General features: G+C 43.0%; 1 protein-coding gene across 2 annotated transcripts; it reads left to right on the top strand.

Moving 5' to 3' along the window:
• The first annotated feature begins 8,537 nt into the window (after nt 1–8,537).
• LOC119406606 (dual specificity protein phosphatase 3) lies at nt 8,538–19,211 on the top strand. Of its 2 annotated transcripts, none has more exons than XM_037673349.2 (4): nt 8,538–8,795; nt 8,928–9,141; nt 10,787–11,010; nt 13,594–19,211. In XM_037673349.2, the coding sequence occupies exons 2-4, from the start codon at nt 8,939–8,941 to the stop codon at nt 13,779–13,781; spliced, it is 615 nt and encodes a 204-aa protein (XP_037529277.1). In that variant the 5' UTR covers nt 8,538–8,795; nt 8,928–8,938; the 3' UTR covers nt 13,782–19,211. The 2 variants fall into 2 exon arrangements, with proteins under 2 accessions (XP_037529277.1, XP_049275007.1); XM_049419050.1 differs by lacking the exon at nt 8,538–8,795 and adding an exon at nt 8,804–8,868.
• Nucleotides 19,212–21,023: the final 1,812 nt, after the last annotated feature.

Raw genomic sequence — 21,023 nt, 5'->3', positions numbered from 1 at the left:
CATCCACAAACGAATGGGCTTACGGAGCGTACCAACCGGACAATTGTCAACATGGTTTCTATGTATGTTTCATCCGACCACAAGAACTGGGATGACGTACTGCCTTTCATTACGTACGCATTCAACACCGCGAAGCACGAGACTACAGGCTATAGCCCATTCTTCTTGCTGTACGCACGTTCGCCCCGGCACACAATCGACACAGTCTTCCCTTTCAGTGATCACGAAAACGTCACTGTCGCCGAGACCCTCTGCCTTGCCGAAGAGGCGCGTCGCATAGCTCGGTTACGCACCTTGGCATCGCAAGACAGAGCGAAAGCACGCTACGACATTCACCACCGCCCTGTAACCTATGGCCGTGGTGATTTAGTGTGGTTGTGGACTCCAACACGAAAACGCGGTTTGTGCCAAAAGTTTTTGGCCACTTATAATGGACCATTTGTTATAGTCAACAGACTCACAGAGGTCACCTACACAATAGCTCGCCTCACTGCGAGTGGTCGAAGATCTGCCAAGACACAAGTTGTCCATGTCGCCCGCCTGAAATTATTCACGCCGAGACAAATCGACTGACTCGTCCGGCGGCCTTCGTCTAAGAGGAGAGGAATGTTGCGCATATGGACGAGGACAACGAAGACCACAGTGAACGTGCTTGCCGCTCCAGGTCAGAAAGAGAGAAGAGGACGAGGTGAAAAATCACCAACTAGTCGGCCGCTCCTGAGCTCACCCTCACGGCGTAATAAACAGCCCTTTCAACCTTGACGGTCTCCTTTGAGCGTAACAATATGAAGGCCCTAGGGCCTTTTATTATGAGTTGTGTTTTCTTCTCGGGCTCTGAGTTTTTGCACACTAACACCACGGAACCCCGGATCCACCACGAACCCCCACATATGGCTTAGCTGTATAAGAGGCACACGGGCCCATGGGACGGAAGGGAGGCTGCATGGCTCTTCACTATCCTCAGCCAGGCGCGGTCGCGCGCGCTTGTTTTTTAGAGCTATCAACGGACGGCTTATACCTTTGTACGGGCTGGTCTCGCCGCTCGGTTTGCGATGAAGCATAGACATCGCAACGGTCGCTTCGCTCACTGCAGCGGTCGTGTTTCCTTACGTCGGCGTTTTAATGGGATACCGTTAAGAAGCTCGTTTTGCAGAAATTCCGGTGTCGGGGTCGGCGGTGGCGTCTTTGGCTGTGAGCGAAAATCAGCTTTGTCCGTGAGCGGAAATTCGAGGTAGATGCAAATAAATAAATAAATTACCTTCGGCTCGAGTAGGACTGGGGATTCGAACCTGCGACCCTTCGCTCCGTGGCGCGATGCATTTAGGTGCTCGGCCACCACGCATACATACCCTCTAGCATAGTAACGGTGAGCTATGTATATACACCACTCAGCGTTGGTGGTACGCACATCTCGGAGGTTCTTCAGCGACTTTCAGCCGCGAGATCGCGCAAAGGGCCCACGGTGCGCGATTTTAATCGGCATCGCCCCGCTGTGTGGCCGTGTTTCATTGCGCCGCATGCATGGATACTGTAGTCGGAAAGCGTCCGCACTTTGGCTTTCCTTACGGCACGGTTTAGGTCTTCACCAAGAAGCGAAGCGAGGCTAGCGATTGGGAAGGCGATACGAACACGGTCCGATTACGCTATCGAGTTCTACTCTTGAAAGCGAAGCTCAAGCGTCCTCCAAGTTGCTGTTGAGTTTATTTATTTATTTATTTATTTATTTATTTATTTATTTATTTATTTATTTATTTATTTATTTATTTATTTATTTATTTATTATTATTATTTATTTATTTATTTATTGAATACTGCAGACCAAGAACTGGTCCAAGCAGGACAGGTACAAGAGGCAGGTTATAAACAAAAACACATGTGATAACATAGGAATATATCACGAGAAATGGAATCGAAACACCTACTAACGGAACATATAAAAGATAACACGGCAAAAATATTACATTAAATGGATACATAACACAAATTAACTGTGCATATTTTAGCTCTAAGCAACAGAAAATTGGTTCAGATGAGTTAGACAGTTCCACTCTGATACATGTAGTACGCAGGAAAAGGGAAAACTGAAACGCGTTGGTTTTAGCAAAATACGGGGTTAAAGAATGAGCGTGATGACGACGTGTATATGCACGCGGGTCAAGCGCTAACTTATGATTAACAAGAAGATGCAGAAAGTTGAGGCGGTTCCTTTTTCGCCGTAATTCGAGTGTTTCAATGTTGTTAGCTGTCATGAGTTCAGTCGGCGAGTCCGTAATTTTAAACTTAGAATAAGCAAACGTAACAGCCTTTCTTTGTACTGCTTCCAGTTTTTTAATGTTAGATTTAGTAAAGGGGTCCCATACAACACAAGAGTATTCTAGTTTTGGTCTTATGTACGTAAAGTAACTAAGTAGTTGTATGTTAGAAGGAGAATTTCTAAGTTTATGTTTTAGGAAACACAGCTTACGGAAGGCAGCAGAACATACGTTGTCTATGCGTAAGTTCCAAGATAGGTCATTCATGGGCGTCCGGAGGGGGGGTGCAAGGGGGGGCAGCGGCCCCCCCCCCCCCTGGAATTTTGGATACTAATTTTCTATGCAGTAGCAGTAAGCTACACAGCTTGATTAGCGCACTCCAGTCCCGCATATCCACGTGAAACATCATTCAGGATTACCAGCCAACTTTGCACGTTACATACTATCTTGCCGGTCATGTCACGGCAATGAAAAAAAAAAAAAACACCTATGCTGTATGCTCCCCTCCCCCTCCCCCACCCTCTGCTGATGCACCCCCCTGGAAAAAGTTCTGCGGACGCCCTTGAGGTCATTAGCTGCTTTAATGAAGCCATTCGATGGTTACTTGAAAAAAAAAATGTTGCAAGGTCCCTTTAAGACATTTATTTGAGAAGAAGGATGTCTTTCTTCGCTCTCAGTTAGGCGGCCTCCTCATTCCAGGAATCTGTGAGCCACACAGTGTTACTGCAGAACATTGTCTTCTTTTAACTCTAATTACCGTGTTCTAGCAAGCTCGATGAGCACAGTGGTTTGAATGATGCTTTTATGTGTTCTAGGGATGTTGCACTTTCAGACTTGCAGCGTCGGTGGGCGAGAGGTCCTTCCAACGTGCCCGTGATCAATTTTCTGGGGTGCTGAAGCAAATATGCGTGGCCTTTTTTTACGACTAATATAGGAAAAATACAGCGCGCAGACGGACGGAACGGAGAAAGGTAACACAACAGATCAGACGACAAGAGAACTCGTGGAAGTATTCTAAATTGAAAAAGAGGGAGAGTCATGCGTCAACCAAACCTCGGTGTCTTTGCATGAAGTATGTTTGTTTGACTTGCTTTTTTTGTCGCGCCTGTGCAGTTTTCCCAGGGTGAATATTTCTATTTGCATTGTTGTCTTCCTCCGCCAGCTCCTCTGCGCATGCTCATTATGTTTAAATAATCTGTATGTTCCAATAAGTTGCCTCTAACTGGGAGCAACGCTTGTGTTGTGTCACCTATGTTCGTCCCGTCCGTTTGCGCGCTGTAATTTTCCTATAATGTATTACCAACTCACCCGACTTTCAGTCTTGCTTCCTTTTACTACTGGGATGGCTGCATAACACCACTTTTCGGCAGCCGACATTGTGCTAGCCTGGGTTCAAGTAGACGCAGACGTCGCTTCGATCGTCGCTGTAAGCTTGTCGCCGACAATCCAGATTACCATGTGTCTGCGCGTGCCACGATGATAAATATCTTCAACCGCTCTTTTCTTTTTTCTCTTTTTTCTTTTTCTTTCTTTCTTTCTTTTTTTTTTTGGCACCGAGTCGCTCCATGCAGGCTCACGAACTTGAAACGTTCTGCCAACGAACTTGATTTTCACTCGCTATCCTGACGTAGTCAGCGTTAATGCATATGACAAATGCAAGAGAGATTACAATGGCTTGTGGAAAGCGCACAAGTGCGGAGAAACTCCTTGCGAAGCTTAAACAGAGTGAATTTGCTCGCACACCGTCGCGCGGTTTTACTGGTTTTACGGCTGGGGAACAGGCACGCGCACGTGGAGCAAACGCAAACGCGTAAAGCGGGCTTCTCCCTTCAAGCACTGTTGTTGTGAAAAAGCCAGCCTCGCAGAGCGATTCAGCTTATTAACAAGCTAGTGTAATGTGGTGTTCGCGAACCGCTGATACTTCGTGAATGTACTGGAGTCTAGATGGCATATATAGCCGGCGTTTTTTACAAGACTGTCAAAAATGCCTTAAGGTGAAGTAACGATCGAAGATGGGAGATCTCTCTCCCTCGATCTCTTTTCAAAAGCAGTGGAGAATATTAGAGACAGCGTCGAACGCCATGGAACAGGTCATCTGCTATAAATTTTGCTGACTAGCTGTAGTATATTTTTTTATTAGTGCAGTTAGGCATCTGTGGACAACAGTGGAAGGTCAGCAGGGGCTAATGATATGATCTCATACAAGTTTCCAAAGCGCGTAAGAAGTCATCCTTCTAAGCCTTGATCAAGGCACGAAGAAATTTCTGAGTGCCCGTGGAACGCTGGGAACAGCGTGAACAAGAGGCATAAGCCGGTGACGTCCTGTGACCTTTCCGTCGTGGTCAGTGCTAATTGCAAACTGAGCTATTCCACTTATTTTTACGTCTCGAGTTCGACTCACAGAGCGCGCTTGCATGCATTCGTGTACCGCGTGTGTCAATGTACAGTTAAAACTCCATCTAACGAAGCCCGAATTTACGTAGTTCCCGGTCCAACGAAGAAATTTCCATTCCCCGCAGATACTCATAGGGTTCAATGTGGTCATCAACCCGAATTAATGAAACTAACTTGGCCACCAAACTCTAACTAAAGTTTTCCTGAAACAGCAAAAAAAAGTGATGATTTCCTTCTAATTTTGACACGGACCGCTTTTCCTTCAAGCTTCAAGAGAAGTCGTAAGCCTAGTCGGTAATAATGAGCTGAAAGGCCGACTCGCTGCAGCCGCCCTAGTTGTTCAAGCAGAAATTTCCATTGTTACTGCTCGAAATGTATCCGTACAATAGCGAAATGTCCCTGATGTAATTCGTAAATGTCGCATGGAGATCTTTATCATCCAATGGCTCTTAGTTCAATGAGGAAAATAAAACATAGGGATATAAGCTGGACGAATTACATGCTTCACGGGTACGAGTTGATGCAACACAACTATAGTGATTTTAATTGCGTATATATATATATATATATATATATATATATATATATATATATATATATATATATATATATATATATATATATATATATATATATATTATATATATATATATATATATATATATATATATATATATATATATATAGGTATATAATACGAACGTCCCTGGCTACGCCAACAAACACCTCCTGGTGCCACATTTTAAGAACGTATTATTCTAACTTTCGAAGTTTACGTTCAAACCATTTCACGCGGTCTGCAAGTGAGCAATGACAAGGTAACTAGGGAATAAGTTAATTGGTAATATATTATTTCTGAACGAAATAATTTTCGCCGCTTACAGAACTCCGTCACGAATTAATTTAAGGCACAACATACAGGCTGTTTTTTTAGAAAATACAGATTTTTAAAATAAAATTGCTATGACATGTCAGGCTCCTGTCTATTTCGCGCACGAACTCGACGTGAAGCGGAAATACTTTGCCGCAACTAAAGCGACATTGTACTGACTAATTAACAAATATTCGTTAATTAACCTTTAATTATTTATTTGAGGGCAGTTCGTGGCAAAGTTATAGGACGTCACGCGAAGTTGCAAAAAAAAAAAGACACCCTTTAGATATACCGGGTGTTTCAAGAAATGTGCCCGAAAATCCTCAAAGATAAACGAAATTGAATATTTGCTCGCTGCCTTCATAATTACATTTTCTGTAGCGGCAGACATCTCAAGATGACTAGATACACCAATTACGGCAGTAATTATATAAATTAAATTAGTTAACCGTTAGTTAGTGGAGACAAGCGTTCGGATCAAATGGGAGAATTTAAGTCCTTTCTGCGAAGAGCCCAATGCCGCCATGGAGGAAAGCGAATGCCACTTTGAGATTTCGAAAAAGCGGCCTCTAATGGTTATTGCAGAGTAATGAAATTCGACCAATTTCACTGGCGAAACCGAAACCAAAGCGCCGATGAGCAGGCAACAAGAACGATGCTCTCTGCTCCCCACAACAATTGCAGTCATGTTAGTATTTCAGCGTTCGTTGACGTACTTGCGATCCCAAGCGCAGCCCGCGCACCCACGAATCGAAGTCGATCGATGGTTGATGTAACGACGCTCGCTCAATCTGGAAAATAATATGGCAGTTGCGCTCTTTCGCATTTCGGTTTCGTTTTCGTCGGCGAAAGTGGTCAGGTATCCTTACTCCGCAAAAATTACCAGCGGGCTCTCTTCGGGAGAGAAATCTCAAAGGGACAATGGGCTTCTCGCGGGAAGTGCTCCAATTTTCCCATTTGGCCCGACAGCCAGCTTTCTTACTAAAACTAAAACTTTATTTAATGTCTTGAATTCAATTGATGTCTATCTTACGGTTCCTTATTTTTGAAGATTTATTTGGGACAAATTTCTTGAAACACCCTGCATATTTATGAGAGACGCCTCAAATTCCAGAAATATATGGTAATCAAGGGACTGTTTGCGATGATTGTAATTTGTTACGGAGCCGTACATTTTTAAAAATTGACTCGAGAGCAACTATAAATATGCAATTTAGACAAACTTTTCAACCAATAGAGATCCAGACATGATTGAACGTTGGACGACCATCCACGAGGACAAGCTCATTGCCGTTTTTCAGACTCTAACAAGTGCGACATTGCTAATTTTGGCAGCATAATAAAGTCTGGCCAGTTACACGAAAAACACACACACACACACACACACACACACACACACACACACGCGCGCGCGCGCGCGCGCGCACGCACATGCACAAACACACACACACGCACGCGCACGCACGCACACACACACACGCACGCACGCACGCACGCACGCACGCAAGGAAAAAAACTGACACTATGAATAGGGATGCACATCCGATCACGCCCTTCGGAGACGTCATGAAAGCGGCCGACAGGATGAGGTTGGCATGAAGCGAGCGATATCGCTTCAAGTGACGTGTGGTGCATCTCTCTCGTGTACATGACGTGAAGCATAGAGTTTCATACAATACCCTAGAGAGGAAACTGGCGCTGCGATCGTTCAACCACCATGGGAATGATGGGAAGTACAGGCTTCGGATTGGATAGCGTTAGCTAGCGAACTGTCTACGGATCTTTTTCTACAGTTTCAGTTTCGTTCTTCGCGAGGCGTGGGTAGTGGGGTGCGTTCCAAAGCACTCAAGCGGCGCCTTTATTGTTCAAAGAGGCTGAAGACCGCTAGATCTGTTGGTTTGCTGCGACGCTGCAGCTTTACAGGTTGTATTTGACAGTTTTAGCCAAGCGTCGTGCACTCACCGCTGCGCACAGATGTAGCGTCCCATGTCAGTGCAGCAAACTGCATCGAGTTCACGTTTGTTTGATAAGCGCGTCTTACCAAAACTCGTTCAAATCAGCTGCAAAACGACGGCGAAGCTAAGTAGACGCACCGTCGCGCTCCTCTGACTTGACTTCACAACAAAACGAAAGATGCGTTGGAGGCAGACCACTTGAACAGACGCACCTGGCATCGCAGCAGACGATACGTTAAGTGTTTCTCACTCAATACAGTACTGTTACTTCTATAAATAGATAATTCATACTTTCGAGGGAAAAACAAGCGTGTTTCTTTTCAAGTGTTGTACAAACATAATTCATTATTCAGTGATGCCAAATCTGGAACACAATCGCAGAGCAATGCATACCCTGGTGGTTGAATTTGTCCAGGTTTCAGTTCCATCTCACGGTCACGCAAACTTTTTGCAGTAAGCTTTACGTACAAAAGAATGAAGCAAGTTTTAATTGGAATTAACTTCATATCACTTTGTATTACACTCGGCAAACAAGCGTCGCGAATCTCAAGAACCTAATCCATCCGAAGCAAATCCGAAGCCTGTACTTCCCATCATTCCCATGGTGGTTGAAGCGCCGCTCAAGGAGCCCGCGTAGACACTAGCGCCAGATGCCCCTCTAGGTATTATTGTAAGAAACTCTATGACGTGAAGAGACCGCGATAAATTTCCGCGCGTGACCGGTTCCCGTTCACTCCTCCTCTCCCATCCTCTCGTGCCCTCCCGCGCTGCCCTTCGTGACGTGTTTACTCCTTTCTGTCCCTAATAAATAATAACGCATAAGCTAGGTTAAACTTCTTTTATATACCTTAATTATGTTTAAAAATTGCCCTCGACAGCCTTTATTCGGTTGTAGAGAACAAAATAATAAACATATTTGCCTAATCCGCTGCATTGGCGACACCAACCGATCCGATATGCCTTTCAGTTTCATCACTGGTTTCATGTCTGCGGTTTGCTGAAGCTCAGAGCCAGCCCTTTGTAACGGAATCCCAGCGACTACTATCTGCTTATCGCTGAACATGCGGGAGTGGTGTGTTATATCTTGCTTTTGTGAAACTTGCTACGGCTCACTGAGAATACCCTGCGAGGCTCCGCGAGGCTTGTAACAGCGCTATTGTGTAATATATATGTAAACGGTCGTAGCAACAAGACTAGCGCATCGCTGCCCTACATTAGTCGTGAATTTAGTAAAGTTAAACGCAGCGCGAACTGACGACGTCGAATATCCAAAAAACCGCAGCATCGGCTGGTACACTGCCAGCCGTCATGCCAAAAAAGGTGGGTGGCTAAAATTAGCGGAAAATGCCTGAACGACCCGAACTAACGTTAGGACCTCGGGCGCTCGCGGCAGGTAGAGTCGCAGAGTTCTACCAAGGTTATGTTTGTTCCGAATTTTGTTTTGGCTCGCAGTTTTGACGCCCATGAGTTTCCTCGGCTGCGACAACAACAGCTTCGCTATGAGGGGACTGCACCAGATCCTGGTCGAAGTGAAACCTGAACTGAAACCGCTGCCCGGCGTCGCTCTGCTGGCAAAGTCGCACGGCATCAAAGTACCGCCGAATGATCGCTATTCGTACGGGGTTGACTGCGATGAAGTCTACCCGGGCATCTTCGTCGGTGACGAGTAAGTGCTACGTCTTATGTGGTGTACGTCATTACGCCTTGTGTTGACCTGCCCCTGGGCTACCAGATTTTACGTCGAATTGCTGCAGCCTGTACTTGTTCACATTATTGTTGTATTTGTATATCAGAACACTGCTTTCAGAAGAGAAAATGGATGTTCCTTATTTTAGCCATAAGTGTTTCTGTGTGCGTTGCATTTCAGGGGGTTCTTTAATGCAGATCCATTACTTTTCTAGCCTTTGCTCAGTTTGCTGTCTTCTTTTCTGGCGCGTGTTGAGCTGTGCCTTTAGTTAACAGCACTGATAAGTTGTATCTTTAGGAGTCTGACGTAGTCAACTACATTTAATTGCACGTGAATCTGCTATTAAAACAATTGATTGATATAGAAACATGCACATTCACTTGATTGTTGTTCAACCAAGTGCATCCTGAATATCCACATGAAGCACCAGTTTTCTGTCCATGGAAGATTAAGGTTTTCTGTGTGTTTACAGAATGTGAACTCTATACAAGAACTCGATCGCATGGACATATCAGATATGAGTATAACTATCTCGTGCCTATAAGCATACTTGAAAAGCACCAATGCAGCCACCTGAAAAAATATGCTTAAACAACATTGTAAAACCAATGAATAATGTGAACCAGCTACATGACAACATACCGACATCAAGAGCACCCAGCACTTTACTTTGCATCTTTTACCAGCAATATATACATTATTATTAAAATTACTTGCAGTGCCTGCCACTGTAGCCTAGTGGTTACGGTGTTGTGCTGCTCAGCTTGAGGTCACAGGCTTGATCTCGCCACAGTGGCCACATTTCAAAGGAAATGCAAAAATTCTCGTGTGCTTAGATTTCACTGCAGCTGGTCAAAATTAGTCCAGTTGTCCATTGTGTCATGCGTGATAATCGTATCGGGGTCTTGGTATGTAAAACCCCAGAATTAAATTTTTTTTTAAGCAAGCTGCTTTCCAGTTCAGTAGCAAGTATTCATGAAAGCCTTTTTAGCTGGGTCAGTTTGCACTTGAAACAGATCTAGCAAACTTTAGCTGGCTAAAATGTACATCTGACAGCAAAAGTTTACAGGACGTGGGCTCCACTGCAAACGGCAATTTCTGCTCTGTTTGTGAATGACATTTCTAATGTAGTGAGTAACTGTACAGGTAGTTACTGCAGGCTGGAACATTTGATTGGAGGCTATGTTCCCAGACAAAGCGGGAATATAGGTTTTCCTAACATTTCTCGTCCCGCAAGCTTTTGCTGTTGGGTGTACATTTGCATTGGTATTGTCCCACAATATTTGTGCAAATATTGTGCCAAATATTGTGGCAAATATTGTGTAAATAGGCCTGAATTGCAGTGGCTAGCAAGGAATTGTGTGTTCATGAGAGATAGAGAAACAAAAGAGGGGAATAATTAATGCTTTTGAGAGTTTTACATGATTTCAAGCAATTTAGCTGTTCATCACAGCTGCATGCTTGTAACTAAACTTTTATGTTTGTGTAATGTGCCTCAGTAGTTAACTGCATTAGTCTCTTTGGAGAAAACAGTCTGTACATTGTCCAACTTGGCACCCTCTGTATAGATAATGTGTACGACATTGTTATTGTGTGCCATCATTGTTTTTGTACTCGTATGCAGAGGTGCTGCACGCAACAAGCACTACCTGCGTGGTCTAGGTGTGACCCATGTACTCAACACTGCGGAGGGTTCCCAGTTTGGTCAGGTGGACACAAGCCAGGCATTTTATAACAGCCATGGCATCTCTTACTTGGGCCTACGCCTTGTTGACATACCACAGGAAGACATCGCAGCACACTTTGACAAATGCGCCAACTTTATTGATGACTGCCTTGAGAACAATGGTAATCTGCCCCGTTTGAATCAGTTCCCTACTCTTTTGTAGCCTTGCAGGACTTGTAAGTCATTAAGAGCCAAAGCAATATTTCATTTCACTTCTTTTTTTGTCATGGGATTTTAAAGATCAGTTTTAAAAACTTCATTTTGTTCTGGTCAGTTCGTGTTCATAAGTTAGTCATGCTGTTATGGCAAAGTCAGCTTGAATAATACTAGGCAAAGAGGAAGTAAGTTGGGGTTTGCTTGCATGTGCTTTCTTGAACAAATGAGTATAGGAGGCACGCTGGAGCTTGGTTACTATAGTATCTTGAAGCAGGGAAGTTTTTCATGTGATTGTTGAGGGCATGGAACATTCACTGAATGTTCTGCAAGGTGCCATCAAGAATCACACTATTCTGCACTTGAGGTATTTATTTTGGTGTTATGTTGTAAAAAAGTGAGAATACTCCTTAAATGGTCATCCTGAGTTCCTTTTTCTGACTTCATTATGTTTGTACTTGGGCGAACGTTCCTTGCTTCAGATCAAAAGCGTATGAAATGTTACAGTACAGATAATTAGTGCATGGTCACGTTACTTGTGGTAGTTCTGTCTGTGTTCTCCATTTTCATTTGCCTACAAATATGTTTTGCCTTTAATCAGTAACATAATTTTTTTAATGTCATGTGTAACATGACAGTACCTTAGCGAGGAGCAGAGAGGTTATTTGTCTGTGTGCTTCTGACAAGTGCATTTAACCTAGCCTGGAAGAAGGAGTGTTTTAGCAAGAATGCTTTGTTAGAATGCTTGGCATGTAGCATGGATATAGCCAGTGTAGAAAAGTGGTCCTTTTGATAGTTGCGTCGCTGTCGGTACTATCGATAGTTGCGTCACTATCGAACTATCGATGGTAGCAAAAACTGTCGATAGAGCTATCGATAGTAAATTCAATAGCACTATCGATAGTATAGAATGTAGCGTGCAAACCAGGCCTATAGCCAGGAATTCTTTTTTTTTTGGGGGGGTGGGGGGCACTTGCTGAAAACCTTGACTATTTGAGAAAAACACCTATTTTTATTATTTATTTTTGGTAAAGGCACCTACTTCACCAAAATTTCAGGGGGGGGGGGGCTAGCACCCCCCCCCCCCCCTGGCTACAGGCCTGGTGCGAACTCACTGCAGCATAAACTTGGTTCCCCGAGTGCATAGTATATGGTGGACCAGGAGGAGCAGGCTGAAAAGCAAGAAAGTTGACTTTTTTACAGAATGCTTGGCTGAGATATAATAATTAAGTTGAACTGTTCGGCTGTAGTGGAAAGGAAACCGTTACGTGTGGCAGAACTGCACGGCTTCAAATTTATATTGCATTTTGTGTTTTCAAAATAAAAAAATATGAAGATTTTAGTTTAATTGTAAGGTGTAACAGGTTACTTTTGAATATGAGTTTATTGATGGACATTTTCCGGCATTTTCACTGTGAGAGTATATTCAGCAAACTCAGTTTTGCTGATAGTACGCTATCGCCAACGTTTTGGCAATAGCACCGGTACATAAACACATGTTTATTCACAGCACTATCGATAGTATTATTGATGGTAATGCTACCAGTGGTACTATCGATTGCACTATCGATAATACTCTCGATAGTTTATCAATAGTTGTACTATCGATAGTTTCTTTACACTATCGATAGCCTAAAAAAAAACTATCGATGTTATCGATAGTCAATTTACCGATAATTTTGCATCACTAGCGAGAATGGCTTTTGTGATTGTTTTTAAAAGGCCCCTCACCGGACTCTGGCAATGCAAGTGAACAAACACAGTGTGTGCATTGGTCGGTGGCGATCGTGGTTGCTAAATATGGCATGCCTGCATTGCATGAAGATGGTCATAATTTAAAACAAAGCCATGTGGCCTTCCCTCTCTAAGGAGACTCTCTTCAAGAGAGATAATGTCCACATAAAAGTCACATGCCTACGTAACAGGTGCTCCTCAAAATGCCACTGGCCATGGCCCATGGATTTGGTTCTTCATCCAGTGCGAGGCGCACAATGTGTGCTGCCAAACAAATTAGAGAAGAAAAAAAAACGTGAGGTCATCAGTGAACGTGATGCACTCTCACACCTCTTGCTGTTGGGAGTACACAACGCTTGTGGACGCTAGTTGAGGCAAAGGGATAGTGTGCCTTTTTTGGCAGTGAAGCTTGCCTTCTGGAGGCATGATAACAGCGCAGTTTGTCTTGTAACCTCTCTAATAATGAATTGATTTGACCAACTGTTTTGGTAAAACCCTCCCTAGACAGTGCCTTAAGATTTTTCACTGTGTGATCAAAATATTCTATGGTGCCTGGTGAGGTGGCTCTTTAAGCATAGATTTTATATAGAACTTTGAATGATGCTAAAACTGCAAGAAATAAAAAATGAGGACTGGCGGAAGGAACTAGCAAGGCACCCGTGGTGTCTTGCTCATTCCTTTTGCCTGTCCTCGTTTTTTTTTTTTTCATGCTGTTTTAACCTCACTCAAAAGTATGAGCCAACTAGTCTGCCAGAATGTTCTACTAAATTATATAGAACGCAAGGCTGGGTTTCAGATTTTTTTTTGTCGTTCAACAGGTAAAGTACTGGTGAACTGCCGCATGGGAATGTCACGATCTGCAACCATAGCCATTGCCTACTTGATGATCAAGAAAGGAATGACGGTTGATGATGGCCTGCGCACTCTACGCATGAACCGGGCAGTACGACCCAATAATGGCTTCCTTTTGCAACTTGTCCAGCTGGATGCAAAATTGCGCAGCTAAAGGAGACTCTTCAGCATTTCATTGGCGTTGCCTCAGTGTTTGATGCTCAGCAGGAAAATCATCCAGCCTCAGTTCTGGGAGGAATGCTGTGCTGGTTTATGTATATCAACCAGCTCTTCAACATGTTCGCATATTCTCTTTGACCGCTGTGTGAAATTCTAGATGGCCACGTCTGAGGGTGGCAGGTTCAGGGGTTGCCCATTTTCTTAGAAACAACAGTGGCATAGAAACTCGAAAACTTCTATTCATTACACGCTTGTGTAAAAAATGTATGATGGTTGTTTTCTTAGAATAAGAGAGCTGAGCTAGTTGGTAAGTATTCATTCTAAAAAGACAGGGCGTGCGAACACGGACACAAGAAAGAAGTCAGGACACCACAAACTCCGACTAACAACTGAAGAGACGCACAACGGCGGAAAAGAAAGAAGGCACGAAAACTTATCTGCGCACGCCCATGCAATAGGCGAACCTATCAATCCGGCATGCGTGGGGGTCTACGTGGAAGATAACTGTTAAGGCATTTGATTTCATCTTTATGCAAGTTAATCGATGGTTGGCTCACGCATGCGCTACCACTATTCTCGATATGCCATGCCTGAATCATCAGGCGCGTTTCTTCATTTCTGTGCCGGTACAACGCTGCGCATTCATTGAATTTTGGCGTGCACTTACACTCTTGACAATGTAAAGATAGATTAGAAGGTGAGCCTCCGGTTTGCGATCTCTCATGTTTCAATAATCTCTGGTTAATGCAGCGGCCGGTCTGTCCTACGTAGAAGCGGCCGCTGCTGGAAGGGACCTTATACACCACACTTGTACAGCAATCAGTGAATTTGTTGGTGTGTTTTACGAAACAAATATTGGTCCACTTCTTGTCTTTTACTCGCTCATTCTTCCTCTGCACAGCGGCACAAATCTTACCTAGCTTATTGGCAGCCGTGAAAGCAACATTAACGCCGTATCTACTTCCTACTTTCTTTAGCCTGTGAGATACGCAATGAATGTACGGTATACCTACGACACATTCCTTCCTATCGCTTTCTGCAACCATGCACGGACCTAACATAATGGACTTCTTTAAACGTTCAAAGACAGTAGTCACGCATCACGCGGATAACCTACATCTAAAAGGCACGTAACCTGTGCGTTAAAGCTATCACTCATTTTGTGCTCACACGACTTGGTGAGGGCTGACTTAAAGGAGCACTGACACAAAATTTCGAAGGCGAGATAACCCATGTGATGGATTTATGTGGACACAAACGCATCATCTACGAAATATCAACGGATAATATAGCCTAGAACATATTTAAAATCACGTTTAAAGTGCGCGTCGCCCCACTCCACGGGAAATGCGCCTTTGGTGTCCTAGTAAACAACCAACGGCCACCTGCGTAACGAGTTTGTGTTGGCTGCCACGATTGTTGCGGGCGCTCTCTCCCACAGACTCCTAGCAGACCTTTTCAACGGAAAGAAGGGGAGACTTGCACGGGAGTACAAAGGCTGATGTCCTCCTCGCCTCGGCAGTGCATCTTGGGGGAGTCACGCATATTTACAACGCCTCAGAGGGCATTGTAGCAGCACCAGGAAGCCTTCGTTGAAAAGAGTTGTCGACGCGGTGCTCATGTGCACGCGGTTTTGTGTGCTCACGTAGCCAGCTATGCTTACACAGCCACCACTCTGGGTCCTGCCTCCCTCGGCGCTCTTTGAAACCGAAACTGCGACTGGGCGCTATAAAACAGTCTCCAAATAATTAACGATTGCACGCTCAAGCAAACGAGCTTTCCAGCCGTGATAAGTGGGTCGTTAACTATTTATCGCAACAGAAAAAACAAGATGCAAAATTTTGGTGTCAGTGCCCCTTTAAGGCAAGACATGGCGATACCGTTTTTTACAACCTTCGAGTGCTTCGACGCAAAATTTAACAGTGGTTTCGAAGATCTAGGAGAATACTGCCAGCACACGTGGTTATTATGAAACGTTAAGGAAATGTCTAGAAATTGTATTCCGTTATGCTGAGGCACCTCTTTAGTGAAGTTGAGCTTTCCTCCTTTTAATTCAAATTTTTCGCTCACTGAAGTTACCACGGTTTCAAAGTCCTCACCACTACAAAAAATCGAGTAATCGTCCACATAACGAAAAACCTTAATAACCGAATTACCTAAGGCGCCTTCCAAAAGTTTGTCGATCTCACTAAGGTATAAATCACTAAGAACCGGAGCAACCTTAGAACCAATACATATCCCTGATTTCTGCACATAAACGCCTTCCTTCTAACCTACCAGCGTTGACTTTAAATACATGGAAAGAATTTCTAGAAAAGCCCCGGTAGAAACACCACATTTATCATGGGAAACTGTCTCGTACCCTTGTTCATTAATGCATTCATTAACACATTTCAACAAGTGCTCATGTGGCAAGGAGCAATAAAGGTCTTCAATATCCGTACTAAAAGCTTTACAACAGCGTTTGTGGTGTCCCGACTTCTTTCTTGTGTCCGTGTTTGCATGCCCAGTCTTTTTAGAAAGGATGTTTTCTGATTTTTTTTATTGGCTTATTGCATTAAAATTCTATTGCTATGAAGCAGTTAAACACAAGGCTTGCTGTTGCTGGCTTGGACAAGATTTGAAAGTGCTGAGTATTGTTTCAGCATGTCTGGTAGTTTGGCTGTCACTCCATCATTTATAGGTACTTGCAGCATGTTTACTTGTCCCTTTGGTGAAGTAAAATTAGTAAAAGACATTTTTGTAATTACAAGGATTATTTCTGTATTTGTGTTAACATTATTTTTTAGTATAAAAGTCACTGAGTTGGCTTTGCGTGCCAAGTAATCATTGTTTTGTGGCACCTTGAAGATGATACAGTTATGTGACTAGCATCTTCTCTTATTTAGCGAAATAGGTCAGGGCCTTATTAGTATGTAAGCAGACTTACCTTGCAGACAATCTATACTGGCAACATGCTTGCTATGACACTGTGCCTGCATTGCACGGTATTTGCATCTGCTTTTCAAAAACATGGTATTTGCAAATAATTTCTCAGAAATCTTTTTTTCATATTTGCTTTTATTTATTTTCACAAGTTACTGATTGGGCCAAATAATTTACTGATTAGTAATAGAGTTGAGAAGGCGTAAGTCATCTTTTTGCTGTTCCAGATGTTTTGTTGGAATTCTAGCAGAACCTGCAAGCTTTCGAAAATTTCAAATTGAATTTATGTGCAGTTGAGGAACTCTTCTTGTTGTTAGGACTTTGTGACTACAGGAAGCCTTTTAAAGACGTATATGACAGGAGCTGGCTTTATGTACCGACACCTGTACACTTTTTGCAAGGAGCCATGAGGTAGGCCCTCCTTTGTTTGTTCTTTCATTTTTGTTGTGACCACAGATAGCCCCCTTTACCACAAGATTTTGATTGCACTGTGTTTACCTCGATTTTGTTGACTTTTAGCCATCTCTTTATATTGGACAAAATTTTTGCCTTCAGCTTCTGCCGTATGTTTGGTGTCATATGTCTAGAAATGCTTGCTCTAGTTAAAGAAGTTCAAGATTTCAGAAATTTCACTGTGTTCTGATCTCACCATTGGGGATCAGCATTAATTCACTGGCAGAATATTATTAGCATGCTGCCCATGTATACATATATTCAATATCATCAGAATGGTCATTTCAAACTATTCCTTCACAAATTTCTGTGGCACCAACCTTCCAGGTATGCAGTGCCTTCTGGGGTGTCTGCATGATGTGCTGCAATATGATGTGTATGTCATGCATGAAATGTTTATAAAAACACTGCACATTTTACACTGATGCTGATATCTGATATAGTCTTGCTGCCTTTTGGTGAAGTCTGGGCACTCTTTAGAAAGCTTTTACCTATAAGATGTTATTGTACTTAAGATATAACAGAGACAGTAAGAATGGGGGAAAAAATGAGTTTACTTATTTACAGATCAATTCCTCTATTTGGTGAGCTTCTTTGCACATGGTGATTTTCTTAGCTTGCCCCAGTAAACATGAAGTGCAGAAGCGAACTTTACGACGTCTGAGCCTGGTTGGCTAGCTGCCTTGCGGGTCAATTTCTGTGGTTGGCCCATTCTGTTGCACAGATTTTGCACCTTTTGAAATGTGCGTGTTTAAAGGTTTTAATCCTCTGGTCTCAGATATGGATGCTCACTTTCAGCAGTGCATACGAGCAGGGGTAGTGTGTACTTTATTTTGATAAAGGAAGTACGCATGGTGTACCACTTTCAATAACGCACAGCTATTTGCACTGAACATAAAAGTTATGCCTTCTGATTCAACAGTTCAAACACTACTCTGTATTCTGAAATATCACATAATATAGCTTGACAAGGACACCGAGATGGAGTGCAAGTGATAATGTGGAGACTATTGGCCAGTGTGCAGTGCTGAATATATGTCCCCATGGATTTTTCAGTAGACGCAAGGGCAGCATTTCTTCTGTCCCTCACATAGTTGTCAATGCTTTATGTCTACGCACTCATCACAATATTCTTGCTATCATAGTCAAGTTGTGCCACTTCTATCGGTACTGTAGTCACCTATATGCAATATACAACTGTGTCTGGGTAATTCTGTATGTAGTTAGCCTGCCATATAGCAAACTACAAGTAAGGAAAACTTTTTGTTTTTCTTCCAGGTATTGTTGTGGAGTGATTCACTGTGATTGTTTTAGCTTTAGTACAGAGTGCTGTGTTTATGGTATGTTGTGTGCATATACATCTGTGGCATACAAATTCACAGAAAAAAGGAAAAAAAATCCTTGTGCACCCTAATACAGTCTATCTTGTTTTTATTAACAACCCATTTAATGAATATAAATTGCTTATTGAAGTGTTCCAATGATTTATGGGGAATTGTTAAATATTTTTTGGACTATTACACTGGGTGTTTCTCATGTTTGTTATTCATTATAGTTACATTTTACTTATGTTTGCTTGTTCATAAGCAGTATAGGTGGTCTCTGAGTGAAGTTGATTTTCTAAAGTGCATGGGGGGTTGCTGGAAAGAATTGGCAGCCATAATAGAAACTACTTGGCCATAGTTGCCATATGGATATCTGGCAAGGTTTTAGAAGCATGGTCTATCTGTTGCGTTGTGTTTCTGATACAACAAAATAGGTGGACAATGCTGTCATGCAAGTCTAGTTTGTCTGCTGTCGGCCATTTGTTTTGACATAACATTCTGTATGAAATATTTTTATAGGGTGTGAAGGAAGTGATTGAGGGGACAAATCAATGGCCTGTGTTCCATATTGCATACATGGAAGAAAATTGCAGTGCAGTTTTCATTCATCAAAACTGTTCATGTTTGTGTATAAAGTCAGCAGTACTTTTATCACATTGCCACTTTTTTAATTTGCCTCTTTTTGTGCATTTTAACAAAAATGCTCTCTTTTTTTCTGTTCAGCACTTGATAGGCTGGAGCAGAAAAAATATTCTGCTTTTATTAGGTGCTGAAAGATTTTGTATTTCGTGTGCATTTTAGAAATGTTCTTCCTTTCTGTAAGATTAATTGCACATTGGCAACAAGAGGTGGTCTTGCAAGCTCTGAAACATTATTGCTATTTTGCTCTTTTCTTGTGCTTGTGCCAGGACTTATTTTTATTTTACTGTTACTTCTTAAATAAGACTATATTTCATTGGCCTTTTTAGTGCATGCATTGGCCCATGCCATAGGCAAAGGTTCCATGTGAGACATTGAACAATTGCAAGTGAGTTGTAGCATACAGGATTGTTTTGCTCTGTTAGCATGGAAATAGATGAAGTGAAGTAAATCTTCAAGTTTAATAAGAGTGTGAAGAGGTGGAAAAATCAAACACACGAGCTAGCATTTTGCTGCGCACCTGCATAAAGTGTTGGAAGTAGAATCATTAGGTGTCAGCAATGTCAAGCTTTAAATAGTTGTTTTATTTTCTTGCTTATTTCCAGCACTCTGAGCATGCATAGTTTGCCATGACTGCTAAAGAGCTTTCATTGTCAAGTTCAAAGCTGCACCAGCTGATTTTAAATATTTCAGTGTTAGTTGAGCTGCATCTGTTATGTTGAATTCCAATGACGGAGTCGGAGCAAGCGTTTCTGCTCCTTTTAGCGCAAGTGTGTTCGAATGGCAGAGTGAGGGCGGGAGTCAAGCGTTCCAATGGGAGAGTCGGAGTGGATTCAGAGCGGGAGTCACTCCGTGGAGCAGGAAAAGTTGCTCCACCAAAATCGGCGGAGTCGACCGGAACTCGGCGTGACGTACTTCCTTTAACATGTTTGCTTGCTTGGGGGCGCTGCTGCTTTCGCGTGTTTTGGCAGTAATGGCGGACGACATGGGCGTTTGGGCAAATTGTGCGTCATTGCTTCCGCTGATCGATAGCGACAGCTCCGAGTCAGAAAACTCGAGCTCCTGCAGGAGCGATTCATCGGATAGTGACAGCGACGCTGAAACTGCCGCGTACAAGCGGGAATTCGACAGAGGAATTAGCAGAATGGAATAACTACTCGCAAGGTATTCTGGGCAACTCAAGCACTTCCGCTTCCTTCTTGCTCCCATGCTTGCTCCGGCGGCGTGGATTGTGTTCCAGTCGCGGATTTGGAGGCGTTGCTCTACGCCAGAGTCGAGTGCTCGCTCGCAGAGTCCATCGGCTGCTCCGACTCTGCCATTGGAATTCAAACATTATACTATCTGGCTCTTGTTGAAGAGAGTAACCTGCAAACTTTTAATTATTTTGTAATTTTCCTATTCCTGATAGAGTAGAGGCTATCTAACATAAGGCAGTTAGAGATATCACTTTGATATGTTGCGTGAGTGACAACTGCAGGTAAGCTATCGACATTGAAACAATCTTGTTTAAATGGGCCCTTCTCCTTAAGGTGGATGTGTGGTGAAAGCTTGCAGAGCTGAGTAGAAATGCATCATCAGGAGCCACAAAACTGCACCCTTTAACTTGAAGGTCAGGGTGTCTAATATTAATTTACATAGTATGTTCAAAAATTTTAGCTTGGATTCATAGCTACTGGTGCATATGCTTTGCTTTGCAAGTAAAACTAAGTTACATGGCTTTGCAAAAAACTTGCTGGAGTGCATTTGTGCATGTGCAGAAACATGGGTTAAAATGTGCTAAAATCGAGTGTACAAATGTTACCTAACTGTGCTTGTTCATTTACCATGCCCAAGCCTGGTGAGGAGCCCTTTAAAAAGCTAACGGGAACACTTTTGCAACCATGTCATTTAATGCT

The sequence above is a fragment of the Rhipicephalus sanguineus genome, chromosome 1, assembly GCF_013339695.2.
Source record: "Rhipicephalus sanguineus isolate Rsan-2018 chromosome 1, BIME_Rsan_1.4, whole genome shotgun sequence".
In the NCBI taxonomy this organism is placed as follows: domain Eukaryota; kingdom Metazoa; phylum Arthropoda; class Arachnida; order Ixodida; family Ixodidae; genus Rhipicephalus; species Rhipicephalus sanguineus.
Note: the sequence above shows the minus strand (reverse complement) of the source record. Positions and strands in the feature narration are given on the sequence as shown.